General features: G+C 44.0%; 1 protein-coding gene across 1 annotated transcript in view; it reads left to right on the forward strand.

Annotated features, from left to right (window-relative positions):
• AFF2 (ALF transcription elongation factor 2) overlaps positions 1 to 23,666 on the forward strand; it is a 276,604-nt gene that overhangs the window by 174,382 nt on the left and 78,556 nt on the right. Inside the window, exons 6-7 of the mRNA XM_087728202.1 lie at positions 90 to 126; positions 1,322 to 1,373. Coding sequence (XP_087584328.1) covers positions 90 to 126; positions 1,322 to 1,373 — 89 coding nt within the window. The remainder of the gene's footprint in view (positions 1 to 89; positions 127 to 1,321; positions 1,374 to 23,666) is intronic.

A 23,666-nucleotide genomic window follows, 5' to 3' on the forward strand; every position in this document is an offset into this window, starting at 1 on the left:
TTGGTAATGTATCCATTCTGCAGTTACTCTGACATGTTCTGTGGGCAACTTCCTGAACCGCGTTGACATTTCTTCGTTTCCATTTGTAGGATTGCCAGCATCTGACCTCAGGATACCCCACACAAAGTAAGTCTTCGGTCCTGAAGATAAACCAACCTACTACCACTTGATGCCCTCTAAGAATGCTCCCCCTCCCCCCAACCTCCACGACCATCCCCAGATGGGGTGGGATTAGAGAGAGGGCAACTTCTCTAAGCCTGCTCTGTCCCAGGCTTCCCAAGAGGCTGGAACAAACTCTTGGTCCTGACGAAATTATTGTTTATTGTTTATTTCCTGTGAATTCCGCTCATTCACACCCAGCAAAGTCTTTCGAGGGAGGATTTACGGTCACAGACCTCATCTGGCTTGGAGAGCTGCCAGGCCCATATCTGGAAAACCTGGCAAGGAGTCTTGGAGAGTCACGAACCAATGAAGCGAACTGATTGTCTCCTGCAAACTCCACTCCCCTTTTGCTCCTCTTTTATTTCCTCTGGGAGAGGACATTCAACGTTCACCTGTGGCCTTCCTCCCAAGTCAACCCCTATTGTTTAGCTCTTCCCTTCGTCTGGCAGCTCTGCGCATGCACACACTGGGAACAGGCTCCAGCTGTTCTTCTGCCCCACTGATCTCTGACTCTGAAGGCAGCTGTTGGCTGGCATAGGGCCCTGGCCCCCTCTCTGCCTCTGACACAGAGCCCTCATCAGAGCCTTCCCCAGAATCCAGGACTGGCCCAGGTTCCTCCCCAACCTCCTCACTGTCCAAATCTGCTGCCAGCTCCCCTGGCCATTGGTGGGCCACAACAGTGCTCTACTTTTAACCTTTAGTGACCATTTAAAGTTACAACTGCATTGAAAAAAAAGATTTATGACTGTTTTCCACACTTATGACCGTTGCATCATCCCCATGGTCACATGATAAAAATTCAGGTGCTTGGCAACCGGGTCATATTTACAAGGATTGCAAGGATCCTGTGATCCATTTTTGCAACCTTCTGACAAGCAAAGTCAGTGGGGAAGCCAGATTCACTCTACAACTCTGTCACTTGAGACCTGCAGTGATTCGCTTAAGAACGAAGCGAATTAAGTAGTAGGAAAGATTGTAAAATGGAGCAAAAATCTCACTGAACACTTGTTTCGTTTAGCAGTAGAAACTTTGGATCGATGGTGGCCCTATTCAAGGATTACCTGTGATTCTTTGTCACATTAGGGCTTGGTTTGAGAGAGATTGTGGGTTTCTGCGAAACTTAAGGCAATAAATGTGACTTTACTTCATTTATTTTCAGAATGGAATGAGCCTACCAATAAAGTTGCAACCAAATCTGTGCCACAGAAATCGTAAGTATTTCCTCTTTAGTTACAGCTTGATACATTTTAAGGATGAAACTGGTGTGTCTCTACCATTGTTTGATCTGGGTTAAGACCAGGGGAATCTGCATTCAGATCCGCGTTAAGCTATATAAGTTCCCGGCTGACGTTGTTTCGCATGCACTGATGTATCCATTCCAGGTAAAAGACTTAAGTAACCACGTTCTCATGAAACCTGGTTAATATTAACCTCGATCAGCTTTTGTGGTGGTTTAGTACATTGGACAAAATTAGCCTGTTTTGTTTGTTTACAACTGGATGTGTTGTGTAAACTGAGAAAGGGAGCTAATTCAATAACCAGGTTAAGGATATCATGTGAATGTAAAAGTGACCTCTTAAGCCGGCATACCTATTGGGTCTTTTGTGGCTAAATGGGAAGTCAATAATTGTGTAATTATCTCACAGAATTGCTGTGGTGGGGAAAATGGGAGTTAGTTAATTAATTAGTTAATTTGTCAAACATGTACACGGTAACATATATAAGCATGAACATGAACAAAGGAAATGAGTACAAATAAATGGGAATAGTAGGACAGGGACGGAAGGCACGCTGGTGCATTTATGCGCGCCCCCTTTACGGACCTCTTAGGAATGGGGTGAGGTCCACGGTGGACAGTTTGTAGTTGAAGCTGTGTGGGGTTTGAGGAAGTAACAACGGAGTCAAGTAGAGCATTCCAGGCGTTGACCTCTCTGTTGCGGAAGTCGCATCTTCTGCAATCTGTGTCTGTTGTGTTCCCGTGTGGTGTTGTGGTTGAATCTGTGAGGGTTTGAGGAAGTAACAACAGAGTCAGGTAGAGAATTCCAGGCGTTGACCACTCTTTTGCTGAAGTCGTATTTCCTGCCATCGAGTTTGGAGCAGTTTACCTTGAGTTTGTCTCTATTGTTTCCCCGTGTATTGTTGCGGTTGAAGCTGAAGAAGTCAGGTAGGACGTTGTAGCAGACAACTTTGTGTACTATGCTTAGGTCCGACCGCAGGCACCGTAGTTTTAGGTTGTCCAGGTCCAAAATTTCAAGCCTGGTGACATAAGGGATTCCGTTGTGAGCAGAGGAGTGGAGGACTCTTCTCATGAAATACCTCTGGACCCTCTCTATTGTATTAATGTCCGATATACAGTCAACTGGCTGAATGCTGGTCGTAATTCCAGAAGACATGAGAACATTTAAAAAGGGAAGGGTGGGGGGGACTAATTTTTAAAACTTTTATTTATCTATTTATCAAACAAAAAATTACAAATTAGAATGAAGAAAAGGAAATAAACCTAAAAATGTGATAGGGATGATAGGCACATTAGTGTACTTACGAGCCCCACCGCCATCAGTAGGACCTAAATATGGGATGAGGTCTACGGAAGTGAAGTTGGAAGTAAAACTATGAAAGCTAGTAGCTGAAACAACTGTATCAGATAAGATTCCATATTTTTATCCACTCTCTTACCACCACCCCAAAAAAAACAACCCATTATTTCTAACAAACAAGTTTAAAGCAGTTGGTTTGGTTGGTTAGACTGAAACTTGCTAGGAAAAAGAAGTTGTTTATGGCTTGGAGACTGTTGGCCCTGAATCGCTTGATATGAGCCGCCGCAGAGGTGGGCTGCTATGGATTTTCCTGGGTTCAGGAGAACCCATAGCTAACGTTATGGCCGGTTCTTAGAACCTCCAAATACCACCCCTGGCTGGCCCCGCCCAACCCAGGAATCTCCACACGACCTGTTTTGGATGCGAGGTAACTCCAGGGCCCATGCAGAAGCTCAGGGGGGGGGGGGAAACAGGCCGCCTGGAAGTTCTGGAAGGCGAGAAACCGGCCCCCAGAGCCCGGGGGAGGAAGTTTTTGCCCTCCCAGAGGCTCAAGGAAAGCCTCCGGAGCCTGGGGAAGGCAACAACACCCCCACCCCCACCCTCACCATGATGCAGGAGACCGATTAGGCCATGCCCACCATGGCCACACCCACCGAGCAACCTGCACAGAGAACCGGTTGCTGAAATTTTTGAAGCCCACCCCTGTCGTGGCACAAAAGTCCTTCTAGATAGCACCGATGGGTGGCAGGACAATCCTGGACCAAAAAGATTCAAGTGTTTGGTGACAGAACAACAGAATCTTGCCGCAGCTTATGAATCCTGTGACAGGACTGTGATTCCATCTCTTCACAATTTCTGAAGCTACCAGATTTTTTTTTTTTTTGTATTATTATTATTATTTTTCTCCCCTTTCGGCCTACCGGGTTTGCCTGGGGCAGAAGTCTGATTCCTTCCTCCTCGTTGTTACCTGTCTTAAACTACCTTGTATTGGAGAATTCCCCGTCGTGTCAAGGGAACCCGAAGCATAGACTTGGAATGTCAATCATCTTTTGCTTCTGGCGATGGGATGTTCTGGGATTGTGGGCTTGAGCAGACAGACTCCATCCAGGTGCGTTAATGTTTTTTGATAGGCAGAACGAGCAGTCAACAAGAAGGAAGTGAAGCTCTCCCTGTCATTTCTACTTTGCCACGTTTTACAAAAAGAATACTGATTTGCAGGGGGGGAAGGATAACAAGCTTGAAAGAGGAGGTTGGCCAGGGATTCAAGGTGTCTTTTTGACTTTCCCTGTTGAACCGTGATGCCTTGTCACAAAGAAACACACAGCGTTGCCTCACAGAGAGTTATGGATAGTTATTTTAGTTAATGGGCTTGACACCTTGGTGCCTCCAGGTAGTAAATTTCACAGCAGTGGGCATCCAATGAAAACCCACATCCAACGCCAATTGAAATAAGAATATAATCTTAACACATAGCACAAGATTTGGTCACTCATGCCCTCGTCACCTCAAGGCTGATTACTGTAATGCACTCTACATGGGGCTGCCCCTGAAGAGTGTTTGAAGACTATAGTTGGTCCAGAATGCAGCCGCGTGAGCGATATCGGGTGTACCTAGATACACCCATGTTAGACCCATCCTCTGCGAGCTGCACTGGCTCCCTATCGGTCTCCGATCGCGCTTCAAGGTGCTAGTCATTACTTTTAAAGCCCTACATGGCCTAGGACCTGGCTATCTGAGAGCCAATCTCCTGCCACATACCTCCCAATGACCAATAAGATCTCACAGGTTGAGCCTCCTCCGGGTGCCGTTGACCGGACAATGCTGGCTGGCGGCCCCTCAGGGGAGGGCCTTCTCTGTACCTGCTCTGGCCCTGTGGAATGACCTACCCATAGAGATACGGACCCTTTCCACTCTCTCGGCCTTCCGAAAAGCCACTAAAACCTGGCTATTCCGGCAGGCCTGGGGCTGTTGAACAATGTCCAGCCCCACCTAGACAGAATGGATGGTGTGTTATTTTAAAAACTGTATCTTTTATTCTTGATTTTTAACTTTTTATCTTGTCTCTGTAAGCCGCCCAGAGTCCTACGGGATTGGGCGGCATACAAATTTATTAAATTTCAATTTCAATTTAGGTAGCCAAACCCCAAATATAGACTGGTTCTTATTTTCAGCGTCCAACGAAAGATCTTGTCTTGACTTCTCCTTATTCTGGTGCTGAATTCTTTCCGGTGGTTTCAGTAAAAATCTCTACTCAGGACTGAATGCATTGAGTTTGGAAACCATGCCTTGTTCAATTCAGCTGCCCGGCTTAATGGGAGCCGGGTTGATGTGACTTTGATGGATGTGGCCGGCCTACACAGCTGCCTAACATCTAGATGATGTGATGGAAAGTTACTGCTCAGTGCTGTACTCATAAAACCCCATTTATTTGCTAGTCATCCTCCATTCCTGCTTCTTAGAACAATTCAGAGGAGGAAGAAGAAGAGGAGGAGGAGGAGACAGAGATGATGGAGATAGAGAAGGAGAAGAAGGAGAAAGATCAGAAGGAGAAGGAAAATAAAGAGGCGCACAAAAATTTTAATGCACCGAACTGGCAGTAATGCCAATAGCAACCCACCCCCTGGAGTCAAGCTATTCTCCAAAGCCCCCGAAGGGCAGGACAAGAAACAATGGATGGTAGCTAATCAAGGGGAGAAGCAACTTAGAACGAAGGAGAACATTCCTGACAGTTGGAACAATTAATCAGTGGAACAACCTGCCTCCAGAAGTTGTGAATGCTTCAAACACTGGACTTTTTAAGATGTTGGATATCCATTTGTCTGAAGTGGTGTAGGGCTTCCTGGATAGGCAGGGGGTTGGACTAGATGACCTCCAAGGTCCCTTCCAACTCTGTTATTATGTTCTATTGAATAAAAATTGGCAATGTCTTTATGAGTCGATTTAAAGGTAATTCATTCTTTCAAATGCTTTGACAGGATCTCCCTGTGAAACGCCATCAGGAGGGTTTTTCACGCTGCACTTTCCATATCAGATAACGTGACGACAATCAATAACGCCATTCAGAACGTTCAAAGCAAAATGTAGCCGTGTTCCCTGGAAGTTAACAAGGAACATTAAATGTGGCAAATATAGCCAGGAGTGGCATTTGAATTCCCTTTTAAGCCTCTGAGCGTCAAACTTTTTTCTTCTTACTCACCTCCGTGCTGTTTGTCACCGGAAATAACCAAAGGAATACAAAATTTCTCTCTCCGGTTTTTATTAGAGATGTATTATGGTTATTAAAGCGGCTTTGTGAGAGACGAGTCACGGCGGAGTCTCCTGGCGTTATGATCCGTACGCTGCCCTTGGAAGCTGTTCATAGGCTACCTCTCGCCTTCGTAGCTAACAAAATAATTTGCCAATAGGTAAAGGGGGGACCCCTTCCAAAGGTTCCCAGCCGCTGTAAGAACCTGCTTTTCATGTGGTGATTTCTTTGATTGGGTTTTCTGGCTGAAAAAAATATGTGGAAATATGAAACCTGGCCTGAAGAAGAACGGATGTTCTCGTGTACTTCTGTTTTTCTTGAAATTTATTCTCAAGGCCGGCCCATCGGACCAGATGTTTTATAGAAATCCCCACAGATTTGATATCTTGATCCTCGGTGTGTTGGGTTCTCGTGAGGAAAGACGATGCCCTCAAGAAGGGTTTGGTGAGGGAAATCAAGGAGAGAGCCAACCTTAGAAGACCGTCCCTGATGGAACAATCAATCAGGGGAACAAATTGCCTTCAGAAGTGGTGGATCCTCGTCACTGGAGATTGTTAAGAGGAGATTGGGCAATCATTTGTTTGAAATGGCATAGGGCAGTGTTTCTCAACCTTGGCAACTTGAAAATGTCCGGACTTCAACTCCCAGAATGCCCCAGCCAGCATTCGCTGGCTGGGGCATTCTGGGAATTGAAGTCCAGACATCTTCAAGTTGCCAAGGTTGAGAAACACTGGCATAGGGGGTTGGACTAGAAGACCTCCAAGGTCTCTTCCAGTGATGGCAAACCTTTTTCGCCTCGGGTGCCAAAAGCAGGTTCCGTGTGTGCCATTGGGACCACTCGTGTGCCCACCCCATAATTTAATGCCCCCCCACGCCATGCCTCCTGCACATGCGTGCATGACACACACACACACCGCTGCCCCGCACATATGCACACAGCTTTCTTGGAGCTTGGGAGGGCAAAAATGCCCCCCAGAGGCCAGAAACAGCCCATTTTCTAACTTCCGGTGGGCCAAATAGGTCTGTTTTCCATCCTCCCCAGTCTCCAGAGGCTTTCTAGGGGCCTGGGGGAAGGCCAAAAACAGACCAACATGCAAACTGGAAGTCCAAACTTCCACTTTGTGGGTTGGGTGGTTCTTCTTCCAAAATGGTGGTTTTTCGGTGAAAAACGGTCGAAAATCGAGGCTGAAAATCAGTTGGCCAGTGTGCACATGCGCATGGAGCTGACAGGGCAACGCCTCGCGTGCCCTTAGAAGTGGCTCCACATGCTACCTGAGGCACGCATGCCATAAGTTCACCATGACGGGGGCATAAGGTTTCCTGTCTGAGCCGGAGGTTGGACTAGAAGGCCTCCAAGGTCCCTTCCAACTGTTATTCTGTTATATTCAGAGCCGAGGTGGCGCAGTGGTTAAATGCAGCACTGCAGGCTACTTCAGCTGACTGCAAGTTCTGCAGTTCGGCGGTTCAAATCTCACCGGCTCAAGGTTGACTCAGCCTTCCATCCTTCCGAGGTGGGTGAAATGAGGACCCGGATTGTTGTTGGGGGCAATATGCCGACTCTGTAAACCGCTTAGAGAGGGCTGAAAGCCCTATGAAGCGGTATATAAGTCTAACTGCTATTGCTATTGCTATATCTGTTAAAATGGCTGCCGAGGACAGCAGCTACGAATCTCCAGAGGTTGTCCCTTCAGAGATGGAGAGATTCAGGAAGATATATTCCCACTTCATAAACATACGGCCATTGCGCAGAATAAGTTCACCAATGCAAGTATAATATTAATAAGCAGCTTAGGCAATATTTATTGAAGACAAATAATTAAGATCGGTGGGCCTGGGCAGATGAAGCCATTCCTCAAACTAATTTCCAAATGAGCCTCTTAATTTGTTTTTATTATTTAGTGGCTCGCTTGCTTTTAAACTTTCCCATCAAAATAAAATATTTGCTAGCCTCACCTAATAAATGGCCCACTCTCAAGATGTTTATAAATTACTTTAAAAGATTCTGTGACGGGGGGGGGTTTGTTAATTCAGTTATATGTTAACAACCAAGTCCTGAATAATTTATATCTCTGGTCTGAGAGTAGTGTGTTAAATGGGGCGAGAAAAAGGGACCCAGCTGAGAGGACACATTTAGAGTCCTAAGTTTATGATTTATCACCCCAAAAACAATTCATACCATTAGCAGATCAAGAAGCTCCTGATTTGAAGATACATTTCTTTGTGGGAATCCCCTTGAAGGACCAGGGGAAGTGATACTGCCTTAGGAATAATCAGATAGAGATAGAAGGAGCCCTCAAATACTTAACAGGCACAGAAAGGAAGTTAAGAAGACCCTGGCCTTACATATCAAGCTGTTAAACGTAATGGCTAAACACTAAAAGGAATTGAGGTATCTGAAGGCCACCTGGCTGGAGAATTAGTCAAGATGGCCAACTGGAAAATGATGAATGCTTTGCACTTCAATCTCTATGAATTCCCGGGCACTGGACTATGGGATGTGAAATGTTAGGTGATCTTTTCCCAAGGTTAAGTCCCTGCTTTTCATAATGGTGAGACAATCCAAGGAAAACATATATTGGATTTGAGAAGTTGCTAAAAGTATTCCCCCACGTGTGATCCAAGTCTTTTAGCATTTGAATCTGAAGCATTGCACCATCGTAGTTGATATAAACTTCGATCAAGTCCTTCCCATTAGTCCGATTTCAAACTTACCTCCTGGACAGGATGTGCGAGAGAAAAAGGAGGAGGGGAAAAGATTGCTAGAGAGAAAAATAATGCACGGCTTCACTTTCTTTCATATCTAACCACACTTTGCATGATTAAATCACACTCACGTTTAACCTATGGCCTTCCTCTCCTCCCCCCCCCCCCCACATCAAAAATATATACCCATGCTTGGTCTATCCAAATCAAATATTGGGGAATCTTTTGGAATTTTTGATCAGTTCTTTTAATGTTCAGGATACCTTAATTGTGCCTCGAAGGGTCTTTGTTCTAATATTAAAGAGGAGTGGATGCTCCTGATTATATTGGTTTTTAATACTAAGTTCAAAATGCTAAAAAGCTACCTTGGCAATAATGCCTTGAAAATGAAAATTCTGACACCGTGCTGGAAAGAAATATAAAAACTACAATTACAGATCCGAACTCTTGAAGAAGCATTGCTTACAATTGTCACCGACAGATTCTTAATCGAAATAATCTGCTTTCCTCTGTTACTTTGAAAAGAAAGAAAGAGGGAAAAAGGGAAAAGGAAGAAGAAAGGAAGAAACAGAAGAAGATTATATCTCAGCTAGGTTCGTTTTTAAGTGAAAACGGCTGTGGTTCAAAACAGAAAGGAAGAGTTCTGCAGCGTGAAATTCAAATCAGCCCCAGCTCAATTTTAAGGGATTAAAAATAAAAAGAGAGAGACTCGGTGAGGAGAAAGCAATAAAGCTGAGCCACGGAACGTGGACCGAGAGAGTTAACGTTTATTGAAAGCGGGGCTGCATTACGTCACGCAGGTTGACGTACTTGGAAGGACCATCCTTGGTCTTTGAAGGGTGTAGAGGGGGTTGACTTCCAAATCCAAACACGATGAAGGCAGGACCTAAATGTGATTGGATTCCACATGCACCAAATGTGGTGTAATGCAACTGGGACCTTTAGTTGTTCAATTAGTAACAGATGAACAGAGTTGGAAGGGACTTTGCAGATCATCTACTCCATCTCCCCATTCAAGCAGGAGACCCTACAGCATTTCTGACAAATGGTAGTAGTACAGTCTCTTCTTGAAAGTCTCAAGCAATGAGGCTCCCACAACTTCCAAAGGCAACTTCTGTTCCATTGGTTTATTGTTCTGACTTTCAGGACGTTCCTCCTGGTTTCAAGGTTGAATGAATGGTCAGTTTCCATCCATTATTCCTTGTCTGGCCTTCAGGGGCTTTGGAAAATAGCTTGACCCCCTCCTCTCTGTGGCAGCCCCTCAAATATTGGAAGATGCTATCCTGACTCCCCTGGTCCTTGTCTTCACTAGACCAGCCAGGCCCGGTTCCTGCAACCATTCATCGTATGTTTTAGCCTCCAATCCCCTCATCATCCTGGTTGCTCCTCCCTGCACTTTTTCTAGAGTCTCAACATCTTTTTCTAGCGTGGTGACCAAAATTGGATGCAGTTCTGATGTCTGACTCAAAATCTCAATATTAGAGCCTAGTTGGATTGAATCAAGTCTTCACCTGATCAGGCCGTTCTTCAGTAATTCAAAGATTTGAGGAAAAATCAGGATAGAACCCATTAGAGAGGACAATTGGGGAAAGATCAGAGTCCCATAAGATATATTTGTCCCACACGTTTCATGGGACGTGTGGGACAAATTATATTAAATTGGAATTTTAATGTTAACAATGAAAGAAAGTTTGGTATGGGGGTCCCATCCTAGGGAATTGCATCAGGAAAGATCTCAGTCTCATTAGGATTTTAAGTGAGCTTCCACAGGTAGGTTACAGAATACCCAGAATGCCACAACTGCAAGGAGATCTAGATTCTAGATCTTTGAGATCTAGATTCTGTGCACAGAGACCTTGTTAATGGCTCACTGCAGAAGCGTAAAAGTACACTTGCTCTGTGTGCAGAGGTTCTAGCTTCAGTTCTAACATCCCAGAATAGGACCCAAGAACTCTGAGGAGCTTCTGAAAGATCGATTTTGGCCTCTCCTGTCATAGGTTAGAGTTGTAAGTCAGTTTCCATTTGATTAACAAATTCGGAGATAAATTCTCCAAACCAATTTTGGAACAAATTCGCTGTAGATGTATTCTTTCAAGATAGAAGATTTCAGGGAAATTGTGAAATTTTGGTACTGCTTGAGCCGTCTTCAAAGGGAAAACGTTCTTTGCATTGTTTTTTTAAATCAGCTTTTTTAAATGGCAAACCATGGACATCTCCACAAACTTCCTCTGCATTGTGTGATACTTACCGTTTGGTCCCCATGTTTTGAGGAGTGGAATAGCCAAATGACCCCCATGTTCTGGGAAGACAGACCATCACTGTCTGAAAAGAGACAGCCTTCTGTAGTTTGCCAACTGTTGACATTATTATGATGTCATCAGCTGGAAGAGGAGGATCTGTCTGGCTGATTTAAAGAGACAGAGGGAATCTGGAAGATGACCAAGAATGACACTACTCTAAAAGTAAGTAATTCTCAAAGGGGGGGCAGATTTTAAGTTGACAGCTAAGGTTGTCTTTGCAGATTGCTCAATAGGTTGATCTTTATTGGACTCAGAAGCTAAGAAGGGCCAAAGTAATCTACTTCCATACTGTGTGGATGAGGCTACGAAATCATCCAGAGTTGAGTTGAGTTCAACCTGTTGGTGATATCCTCATTTAGATGTATAAAGAGTCCTTCCAGATAATAGACTCGAGCCAATTCCCTTCATAATCGTTCCTCTCTAGGCCGCTCCAGGTGTCCAGCGAGGCATTTGACGCTTTTAGAAAGAAACAGAAATACTTCACTTTGAATATCACCATTCTAGCATCTCATCTCATAATTGCAGCCTTCAGATCGGAAAAGCGAATGCAGATGAGTGAGTTCCAGGCCAAGAACTGGGCTAAATAATCTTTCAATTGGTCTTTAAGAGAAACAAAAATAAAAACGAATAAGTGGTCTCCGAAGACAAACACATATGCTGTTTGTCAATCTGTATAAGCATAGAGCTGGAACCATGACTTTGTAAACACATTCTATAGCAGTGTTTCTCAACCTTGGCCACTTGAAGATGTCTGGACTTCAACTCCCAGAATTCCCCAGCCAGCATTCGCTGGCTGGGGAATTCTGGGAGTTGAAGTCCGGACATCTTCAAGTGACCAAGGTTGAGAAACACTGTTCTAGAGTGTGCATGAAAGGCACATATGAAAGGAAACCACACCGGTGTGATTCCTAAAACCCAAGTTAGTGCTCGAGTTAAGAGCCCAGCTCTTAACTTAAAGGAGTTCTGTGTTTTCAAACTGTTTGCTTTTGTGAGAATGCTCATCTTTGGTGGCATTTCATGAAGAAATTCACCACCCACCACAACTATGTGCCGTAGAGGATTCTGAGCCATGTCTGCTTTTTGGGGTTGCAACTTCTCTAGAAAGTCTGTGTTGTCTCAAGGCATGAAGGTTGGTTCTTGGTCTCAGCTAATTAGTCAATGAGGCCACATTCATAGAAGTAGATGGGAGGGACCAATGGATTTTCTTTTGTCATCCAGTCGATGGGAGGGACGGATGGGTGGTTGATCATCCAGTCCAGTCATCCAGTCTGGTTGTTCTCCAAACCGGTCCCTTAGATTTTGAAGCCACAACGTTCTTTTTCTGCCTGGACCTTGTTTGCCTTCAATCGTTTCCCTGGAGGATTAAGTGAAGGATGCTGCATTTTTCCAGGTGTCGCATCCCATGTCCGAAATATTCTTTCACTTTTTAATGGTTTTGATGATTTCCCTTGGCTTTCCCAAGCAACTTCCCACCACCTCCTCATTTCTGAGTTTGTCAACCAAGTCTTGTATAAAGGTAAAAGTTCCCCTCACACATATATGTGCTAGTCGTTCCCAACTCTAGGAGGTGGTGCTCATCTTCATTTCAAAGCTGAAGAGCCAGCGCTGTCCGAAGACATCTCCGTGGTCATGTGGCCGGCATGACTCAACACCAAAGGCACACAGAATTCTGTTACCTTCTCACCAAAAGTGGTTCCTATTTTTCTACTTGCACTTTTCTACATGCTTTTGAACTGCTAGGTTGGCAGAAACTGGGACAAGTCACGGGAACTCACTCAGTTATGTGGCACTAGGGATTCGAACAGCCAAACTGTCGACCTTTCTGATCGACAAGCTCGGCGTCTTAGCCACTGAGCCACTGTGTCCCTCAGTCTTGTATGGAACTTACCAAATAAAAGTATGGTGGCCAACATCGGTTAATATGAACGCCGCTGTTTTAATTCCGGCCGTGTGATCGTCTTCTATGTTGTGAGCTGTGTGGATAAATAGAAATGGTGTTTAATCCCATCACTTGGCTCTGATTAGGGCGCAAGGTCAGAAGAGACACTGAGAGCATTCGATTGTTGGGTGTCACGCTCCTAATTGTTTGCCTGAAAATGCTAAGTTGTAGTACATGATTCCACTGACCTAGTTGTTGAAGATCGTTGTTGACAACCATCCCTGAGGGTTTTATGAACTAGGCAATCTCTTTCAATAGCTGACCAGTTTGCTCAACAGAGAGAAAGCCTACGATTTAATACTCCGTATCTTCACTTCCACTCTGAAAGCTGAACCATCAGAAAACCTGAAGAAAAATCAATGCCTGGGAACAGTGGGGCTTGAGAAAATGGTTGCAAATATCTTGGCCTGCCAAGAAAGAAAAGAAGCCATTCAGACTCGGGAAATGAAACCAGGCAATCTGGAAGTGATCATAATGAAGCTCAAAATAAATATTCTGGATCCATAATGCAAAAGTGAGAAGATTCTGATCCTTGAAAAAACAAAACAAAGACAAATTAAAATGAGGCTGAGAGAAGATGGGAAAATGCTTTCCTCGATTAACTCTGAGCTTATAAGAACACAACGAAGCGATTAGACCAGGAGAGTCCAACCTTGGCAACTTTGAGACTTGTGGACTTCAACTCCCAGAATTCCTCAAGGTCTGGTTAAGGAATTCTGGGAGTTGACGTCCACAAGTCTTAAAGTTGCCAAGGTTAGTCGCCCCTGAATTAGTGCAGGCCAAATGACGTTCATCAGATCATGAAGAGTTGGAAGCAATTGTAGAACTTTAAGACGATCAGTCTTCAAGAAACATTGAGATCGGTCCTAATCTGGAATGTTAGGGACATTGCCGACCATTAGGGCCAAGATGACAGTCAACACTAGATCTCTTATGTCCGTCCGTCTGTCTATCCAGTTGTTTTCTGAGTTCAACCTCCCTAGGACATTCATTGGTGGACAAGTATCCTTTGAGACCAATTGGCATCAGCAAAGTGATGAGTTCAAGAGATTTCCTACACAATTAAACTGGTGAAATTGATATCTTCTTCTCTCTCCTTCTCTCCCTCCCTCCCTCTCTCCTTTTTGGTGAAATTGGTGTCTTCTCTCTCCTTCAAAAGATTTCCTACACAATTGAACTGGTGAAATTGATACCTTCTTCTCTCTCCTTCTCTCCCTCCCTCCTTCTCTCCTTCTTGGTGAAATTGATGTCTTCTCTCTCTCCCTCTCTCCCTCTCTCCCTCTCTCCCTCTCTCTAATACACATACATGATAATCGCCATGTCAGCATAACATTCTTGAAATATCATAAACGTTTGGCTTGTGTCTCAATCCAGTTTACCAGTTTTCCAGTTTGGGAAATCTACATTTAATCCAGCCCATATACATTAGATTCAATCCCCATGTCGTAATTATTTATACAGCTGCTGCCTCTCTCTCGAATGGCATTCTTGCTTGTTTGGAAAACAACAGTGGGAAGGCACCAGAGACCTCCTTGTTTACATACCCGCCGTAATTTTGCCTTATGCTCCAATTTGAGCCTCCATTCAAATGACTGAGCATGCAGCCAGCAAGGCAAGAGTCTATGCATCATATTTAAAAAACCACTAAACAAACACGATAAATCCATTACAACATAATGGCTTCCAAATGTGACAAATTTGCTGATTAAAGCTCATTGAATATGCATTCAAATGATGGATGGGAACAGCTTGAAGAGCTATTAGGATCGACTGGATCAATAATTCTCTCCCCTCACCCTCTGGATTTGTGCAAAGGAGAGATTGGTGGGCTGAAAGTTTCTGCCTCTTTTTCCCCCAAAGGAAAGGATCAAAACACCACCCATTTTTTAGAAGTGCAAATAAGAGCAGTCGATTGTTTAACCTGCTTACACAACAGCATTGTCCCTTCTTCTGGACTGCCCCTAATCACAAATCATCATCATTGTTTAGCGGCACATAATCCCCTGTGGGGTGGTGTCTGGGCAACTGAATGGAGCTGACTGTTTACTGGCTGGATGCCGTCCCTGTCACCAATGCGGAGTTTTTGTTCAGCAGATACATTCTCAACGTGCCCAGAGAGAGAAATATCTGCCTCCACCTAGGATCAAACTCACAGCCTCCTGATTGTGAGGCGAGAGCTCCACCTCTAGGCCATCGCATTGCTCCATGAATGGTTCCAACTAATCCCCCAAATTCTTTGGATCAGAAATAAATTGAAGACACACCTGGGTAGGGAAACATTCCAGGTTTTATTAGGAACTTCTCCATCCCAAATCTTGTGATCCACAATGTGTCACCAAGTGGCAAACTCAATGCTTTGCTTGGTTGAAATGTAGTAGCCTGCGCCATCAAACAGCCTCAGCAATTTTTCAGCCTCCAGATAGTCCTTGCTTAACAATGGGATGTTCCACATTGTGGTTACGTGGGTAACCAGGACCATAATTTTAGACTCATTACAGTCATAAATCTGTGTGGACATAAGTTGAAAGTCAGATGTCTTCACTGAAGACCATTAATTACCTCTTTTTATGGTGGAAGGAGGGAGGGAAGGAAGGAAGGGAGAGGGAGGGAGAAGAGAGACAGACAGAAAGGCAGAGAAGAAAAGAAAGGAGAAATGGAGGGAGGGAAGGAAGGAAAGTGAGGAGAGAGATAAAAATTGAGAACAGGGAAGAAAGGAGAAAGGGAGGGAAGGAAGGAAGGAGAGAGAAGAGAGACAGACAGAAAGGGAGAGCAGAAAAGAGGAGAAATTGAGGGAGGGAAGGAAGGAAGGAGAGTGAAGAGAGAGACAGAAATTGAGAACAGAAAAGAAAGGGGAAAGAGAGGGAGGGAGGGAGGGAGGGAGGGAGGGAAGGAAGGAAGGAAGGAAGGAAGGAAGGAAGGAAGGAATGAATTTCACCCTTCTTCCCACTTCTAGAAACCCAGTTTACAGACTCTAAATGAAGTTTCCGGCACCACTTTCCTTCCAGATTAGAAGAAGAAAAAGAAAATAAATTTAGGTGAAAAACAGTATTTCAGAATTGATAGCCAGTCTCCTTCAGCGTCTTGGAGACAAAATTAAATTTCCATATTACTGCTCTTGTGTTGCTGTTTCAAGGGACTCCAACATTTGCCAGGAAGCCAGTTCTGCACCGCACCCTCCGTGCCAAATGAATTCCCCTTCCAATTCTCCAACTTGAAATCAATCATAACAGAGGAAATACTCGGCGTAAGATGCAATTTCTCGTTCTGGAATTGAAAACATAAAACCATGTTAATGATGATGCAGTTAATTTAAACATAACATTTTTTTAAGCTGACAACATTTGTATGCCTGCCAGGGACTCAGGAGGGGGGAAAGGGACTTTTTTAGAAACCTCATGAGCAAAATTACTGTAATCTCTCCATCTCTCTCCTTCTCTCTCTCTCTCTTTCTCTCTCTCTCTCTCTCTCTCTGTTTCTTTTTCTTTCTTTCTCTCTCTCTTTCTCTCTCCATCTCTCTCTCTCTCTGTGTCTCTCTGTCTGTCTCTTTTTTCTTTCTCTCTCTCTGTCTCCCTCTGTGTCTTTCTTTTTCTTTCTCTCTTTCTCTCTCCATCTCTCTCTCTCTGTGTCTCTCTGTCTGTCTCTTTCTTTCTCTCTGTCTCTCTCTGTGTGTGTCTCTCTCTGTGTGTCTCTCTCTTTCTCTTTCTCTCTCTGTCTCTCTGTCTCTGTGTGTGCTTCTCTCTCTTTTTCTGTCTCTTTCTCTCTCTGCCTCTCTCTGTGTGTCTCTCTCTTTCTCTCTCTCTCTTACTCTCCCTGTCTCTTTCTCTCTCTCTTTCTCTCTCTGTCTCTGTGTGTATGTCTCTCTCTGTCTCTGTCTCTGTCTCTCTCTCTCTCTGTCTCTGTCTCTTTCTTTCTCTCTGTTTCTGTTTCTTTCTCTCTCTGTCTCTCTCTCTCTCTCTCACTCTGTCTGTGTGTGTGTGTGTGTCTCTCTCTCTTTATCTCTCTCTCTGTGTGTGTGTCTCTGTATGTGTCTCTCTCTGTCTCTATTTCTCTCTTTATCTCTCTCTCTTTTTCTGGGCTGCGAAGTTAACCTGAAACAGCCTCCGAGCAGGTTAGATTTATGTAGATTAATGTGGTATGCTGATATGATGTATATTTTAGCATTACTTCCTCGCATAGGCTAATGGCTGGAATCAAATAAAACATAAAAGCAGATTTATAAAGATTGCTGAATAAATCAAATAAAGCTTTGTGTTAGCTGCGGCGAGATTAGAAGCTTGCCTCCTCTTCCCAAAACAATACATAAGCTTTTTATTGAAATACTACAATTTCTAAAATAAAACCAGCTAAGGGGAAAGAGGAGCTTTGGGGAAATCCAACCAGGAGGGAAATCTAGAGGGTCTAGTCCTCATTGTCAATACAGGTGGAGCTCGACTTACGGCCTCAATTGAGCCCAAAATGTATGTTGCTAAGTGAGACATTTCTTTAATGAGTTTTAGCCCATTTGTGAATTGTGAATCATCACAATTGTTAAGTGAGGAACACGGTTGTTGAGTGAATTTGGCTTCCCCCCATTGCCTTCGCTTGCTCGGCAGTCACAAAAGAAGACCCTCAGGACACTGCAACTGTCATAAGTATGAGTCAGTTGCCAGGGATCTGCATTTTGATCACATGACCACAGGGTTGCTGCAATGGTCATAAAGTGTGAAAAATGGCCATAAGTGACTTTTTTCAGGGCTGTTGTAACTTTGAACAGTCATTAATGAACTATATGTACAACTCAATGTACAGCCATGTATTTAGTTTGAAGTTACAATAGCCTTGGGGAAAAGGGACTCAAACATACGACCATCACAACATTCCCCCATAGTCAGGTTAGTTGTATTCCCATTTTTAAATTTTGCTTTAAATCAATCGATCTAAACCAGTGTTTCTCAACCTTGGCAACTTGAAGATGTCTGGACGTCAACTCCCAGAATTCCCCAGCCAGCAAATGCTGGCTGGGGAATTCTGGGAGTTGACGTCCAGACATCTTCAAGTTGCCAAGGTTGAGAAACACTGATCTAAACTATCTTTTATTGAGAAATGTTCGCCCACAAGGTGATGCCCTGTTCTCCACCTCGCTGTTTAACTCTGTTTTCCTCCACTGAGTAAAAAGCTCTCCTGGTTGTAGCACAGACGGCCAGGCCACCTTGTTGGTGGACCAAGAAGATTTGGGTTGACTTCTGATGCTCCGATTCTCTTCCGTTCGTCTCTCATTTCATCTCTGGTGCTTTGTGGAGGGACTTCCTGCCAAGAGAACTTATGGGAAGCTGAGTGACAGGTCGGGCGATTCTATTACATTCCCATCACTACTAAATCACCATTTTTCTGTGGCTGGAAAGTGACTATTGTGGAGCTGTCAAGTTAAATGGCTTGAAGTGGAGACTTGTGGTCTCAATAGTAGCGCTCTCTGTCAAATAAATGCTCAAGTGACAGACACGAGGCAATCCATTCCTGATAGTGGATCGATTAAAAGAGGGGGGGGGAGAAAATGATCTCCTGGTGCCAAAGGTCAATGTTTTATTTTGTTTGCCCCCCCCCCCAAAAAAAAACAAATAAACCCACAAGCACAAAGAAGAGACTCATGTCTTTCTCTGGAACAAAGATGGTTCCAAATGAATCTAGATGGAAATGGTTTGTCTGATTGGGAAGATGGCACATCAATTTATGTTCTCCCTCTTCAAGATGGATGGAAGCATCTGCAATATTTGAAAATGCTGCGAAGAAATTTATTTATCTTTTTCCTCAGTTGGCAAAGAGAATGAACCAAATCAACATCGTTGTTGATAGTTGCGAAGCTGTGTTCGATCCATCATGACCTCATGGACAACATTCCTCCAGGCCTTCCTGTCCTCTACCATCCTCTGGAATCCATTTAAGCTCACGCAGACTGCTTCTGTGTCTCCATCCAGCCACCTCCTTCTCTGCCGTCCCCTTCTTCTTCTTTTGCCCTCCATCCTTCCCAGCATGAGGCTCTTCTCCAGGGAGTGAGTCCTTCTCCTTAGTGGCCAAAGTCTTTGAGTTTCCTCTTCAGGATCTGGCCTTCTAAAGGGCAGTAAGGGTTGATCTCCTCTAGGACTGACCGGTTGGATGGCCTTGCAGCCCAAGGGACTCGCAGGAGTCTTCTCCAGCACCAGAGTTCAAAGGCCTCCATTCTTTGGCGCTCAGCCTTCCTTATGCTCCAACTTTCACAGCCGTGCATTGCAACTGGGAGAACCATCACCTTGGCTATATACACTTTTGTTGGCAGGGTGATGTCTCTGGTTTTTAGTACATTGTCTAGATTTGGGTTTGTCCGTCAAATCGTTTTGAGCCTCTCCTTGTTTAGGTCTCAAAGTTCTTGGAGATCTTGTTGAGTCTGAGAGCAGAGAACAGGGTTTCATGACTGCTTTCTGCCAAGGTTGGAGGGGAGGGGAGGGAAGAAGAGAAGAAAGAGAAGAGAATGATGGAATGGAATAAAAAATATGGAATAGGAGAGGAGAGAACTTTAGAAGAGGCCTCCTGAGTTTAGCCTTCTTTTCCCAGAACAGTTGAAACAGATTATCTGTGGAAAGTCCACACGTCAGAGATGAGTGCAGTGCTCTTCCCTGTTGTGTTTCCTAGAATATTGCAAGGTGTGTCACAACCCCAGTTTTAGAGGCAATGCACAGCCATCGTCACTAATTGCCATAAGTAGCTTTATCCTCCATGAGTCACTTCAGTGACTCAATGAAGAATTACAGGCTGGGAAAGAACACTGTGCAAGAGTCTTCGCTTCCCATGGAACAGCTCTTTTTCTGAATGGTGATTGTCTCTCAGCAATTATCATTGTCTGCAGCTCCTACGTTTCATTGCTAATACCTCTTTGGCTGTCCTGCAGGGATGGGGAGAAGAGCCTTCCTCAGAGTTCTCGGAGAAAAGATTGCATTTTTTAAAATTTGGAATAGGGTAGGGTAGGGTAGGGTAGGGTAGAATGGAATGGAGTGGAATGGAATAGAATAGAATAGAATAGAATAGAATAGAATAGAATAGAATAGAATAGAATATTTGAAAAACTTCCAGTGTTGGGGCATTCACAACTTCTGGAGGCAAGCGGTTCCACTGATTAATTATTCTAACAGTCAGGAAATTTCTTCTTTGTTCTAAGTTGTTTCTCTCCTTGATGAGTTTCCACCCATTGCTTCTTGTACTGTCCTCAGGTGCTTTGAAGAATATCTTAACTCCCTCTTCTTTGTGGCAGCCACTGAGATATTGGAAGACTGATATCCTGTCTCCCCTGGTCCTTCTTTTCATTAAACTAGACATTCCCAGTTCCTGCAACCGTTCTTCATATGTTTTAGCCTCCAGTCCCCTAATCATCTTTGTTGCTCTTCACTGCACTCTTTCCAGAGTCTCCACATCTTTTTTTAAAATTGTACATTTGTGTATTAAATTTCTGTGGCACCCGTCTTACCCCAACGTATGCATTTGATTCAGTCATTCCTAAAGGACGAACTTTTTCACCAATCTATGATTCTAGTACCATTTTACAAAGCCTTAGTAAGATTACACTTGGAAAATTGCATCCAGTTCTGGTCACCACCTTATTTTTTTTTTTAAATATATTGAGACTCTGAAAAGAGTGTAGAGAAGAGCAATGAAGATGATTAGGGGACTGGAGGATAAAATGTACAAAGAATGTTTGCAGGAATTGGGTATGTCTAGTCTAATGAAAAGACTAGCAAGAGGTTGGACTAGAAGACCTCCAAGGTCCCTTCCAACTCCATTATTCTACGTTCAAGGTTATGTTGTTTAAAGGGCCACATAAACTGCATTTATTATTACTATTATTATTGGCTATCTCCCAAAAACAAGTGCTCAGAAGGAAGGCCAAGGCAGATCACATAATTTCATCTTTGATGTAGATGCCAGAATATCTTGAGCACTGATTGTTCTGACCGAACAATCGGTCAGCAGATTCCTGGTCCCGACAAAACCCCTTTTATTAAACAAATGTGAATTCCTCTCATTCACATTCAGCAAAGGCCTGGCAAACAGTATTTCAGAGGTGAAGCTGTGACCACAGAACTTATCTAGCTTGCCATGTAACTATTGTCCAAATGAGGTGCTGTGGAAGGAAAGGCTGGGCACAGAGTCTCTGGGATTCACGGACAGATCTTCACACTCTTTAAATGAATTTAACGACCAAACGAATGAATTGTTTCCTGCAAAAGCCCCCTCCCCTTTCGCTCCTCTTTTATGTCCTATGGGAGAGTCCATTCACCCTCCACCTATGGCTTTACTCCCAAGTCTACCCTCATTTCTGAGCTGTTCTTTTCTTCTGGCAGCTCTGCGCATGCGCACACTGGGAACAGGCTCCAGCTGTTCCTCTGCCTCACTGCTGTCTAGCTCCGAAGGCAGCTGAGAACTGCCAGACGGCCCTGGCCCCCTCTCTGCCTCTGACGCAGAGCCCTCATCAGAGCCTTCCCCAGAGTCCAGGATTGGCCCAGGTTCATCCCCAACCTCCTCACAGTCCGACTCTGCTGCCAGCTCTGCTGGCCACTGGCAGGCTACAACACTAATTAGTGAACACTTTGCCCCCCTCATTACCATTCTCCAGATATCAAAATATTTCATTAGGTAACCAAAATGGAGCCCAGAATTCGGAGGAAAGAAACTTTTGAGAAGATGTTGGGGATGGCGTGCCAATGGGCTTGGAGGAAGTCAGCTTTTAAAATCTTAATTTTGCAGAATATGTCGTAAGAGCTGACTAACGTACATCCTGAGATGTGTTTAAGAGAGGGCTGTGAGTTTTCTTCAGACCCATAATTCAAAACAGGGACGAGAATGCCGGATTCTCAGGAGAACAAACTTGAGTCTGTAGCCAACCACATTTTCTGGGGGGGAAAAACAAAATAAAAACCGTTTGAATTGCCTGGGGGAAAATCCAAGCCCTCGTCGGCTTTTTAGGGGTAAAAATTTACCCAGACAGCCTGGAACCCCTTATAAAACAATAGGATCTAATTTTTCAATCAGGTTATCAGGCAGTATTACATTGATGGAGTCTGCCAAGGAAAGCAAGGCTCCAAATAAAACCCCTGTCCTAAAAAGCCGAAGAAATATGTTTTCATTTATCTTTAAGCGTGTTTATTTTATTTTCACATTACATAGGGAAAAGTAGGGGGGATTGTATTCCCTGCGCAATTATTTCTCATTCCCTGGCAATCCTTGCTAGGAATGCCAAGTCAACTTTATCTTCGAAAGATTGACGTGAGGGAATCAGCTCATGGCTCCAAGCGATGGGTTGGTTAAGCCGTATTTGTTGATTAAACCACAATGTTTGATTTCGCTCATCTAGCTAAGCCAAAATTAAACCAAGGCAGGATGCAGTGTGTTGTTTAATGCCTTTGAATCGTAGAAATGACAGCGGGCATCTAATCAAATTTGTTCCCCGTTAGCCATTGTGGAGTGGGATGATGTTTTTTTGACCGAATAAAATCCGGAGGTCCACTTCTCATTGACCACAGACGGGTCTGGGCTCGCCTCCTATTCAAAGTAGCCCCATCCTTTTTTTTAAAAAAAATTGGGGCTTCTGCTCAAATGATATTTGTCTGCTGTTCCTAAATAATAGTTTAACCAAAGCAGGAAACGACCTGTGAACCATTTCGGACTTCCAAGGAATTGCTCATTTTATAGTATGTGTTAATGGTGCTGCTGAGTGTCAATTTTGTGGCTTGGCCTTGGGCTGCAAATAAATAAATAAATAATAGATAGATAGATAGATAGATAGATAGATAGATAGATAGATAGATAGATAGATAGATAGATAGATAGATCCAGTATTTAGATTAACTTTCACCAGCTGATCCAAAGCTCAATTTGGCCACTCTTAGCACAAGAAGCTTCTTTCTTTCTTCCTCTCTCTCTCTCTCCCCCTCTCTCTCCCTTTCCCCCTCTCTTCCTCCCTCTTCTCCTTCCTTCTTTTCTCTCACTCTCTTTCTTTTGCATTCAGTTTTGGTTGCCTTGATGTAAACAAGATGTGGAGACTCTGGAAAGAGTGCAGAGAAGAGCAACAAAGAGGATTAGGGGACTGGAGGCTAGAACATATGATGAACGGTTGCTAAAATTGGGTATGTCTAGTTTGATGAAAAGAATGATTAGGGGATACATGATAGCAGTCTTCCAATAACTCAGGAGTTGCCCCAAAGAAGAGGGAGTCAAACTATTCTCCAAAGCACCTGAATGTAGAACAAGAAGCAATGGGTGGAAACTAATCAAGGAGAGAAGCAACTTAGAACTAAGGAGACGTTTCCTGACAGTGAGAACAATTAATCAGTGGAACAACTGGCCTCCAGAAGTTGTGAATGTTCCAACACTGGGAGTTTTTAAGAAGATGTTGCATAACCATTTCTCCTAAGTGGTGTAGTGTTCCCTGTCTAAGCAGGGGGTTGAACTAGAAGACCTCCAAGGTCCCTTCCAACTCTGCTGTTCTATTCTATTTCTCTTTCTCTCTCTCTGTCCATCTCCCCCTTCCTTCCTTCCTTCCTTCCTTCCTTCCTCTCTCTCTCTTTCTCTCTCCCTTTCCCTCTCTCCCACACACTCACAAACATAAGAAAAGAAATATAAGGAGGAAGAAAGTGGGTGAGAGAAAGGTCAGACTCCTGGCTGGTTTTTTTTAAATCTCCTTTTAGCCAACTGGAAAGACCATTGGATGGTAGTATAGGAGGACAGAACACAGAGGTGAAATTAGCTATGTAATAATGTAAAACTACTGGCTTGCCTAT

The sequence above is a fragment of the Thamnophis sirtalis genome, unplaced genomic scaffold, assembly GCF_051295495.1.
Source record: "Thamnophis sirtalis isolate CommonGarterSnake01/CBP01778 unplaced genomic scaffold, rThaSir2_p1.2 scaffold_13, whole genome shotgun sequence".
Classification (NCBI taxonomy): Eukaryota; Metazoa; Chordata; class Lepidosauria; order Squamata; family Natricidae; genus Thamnophis; species Thamnophis sirtalis.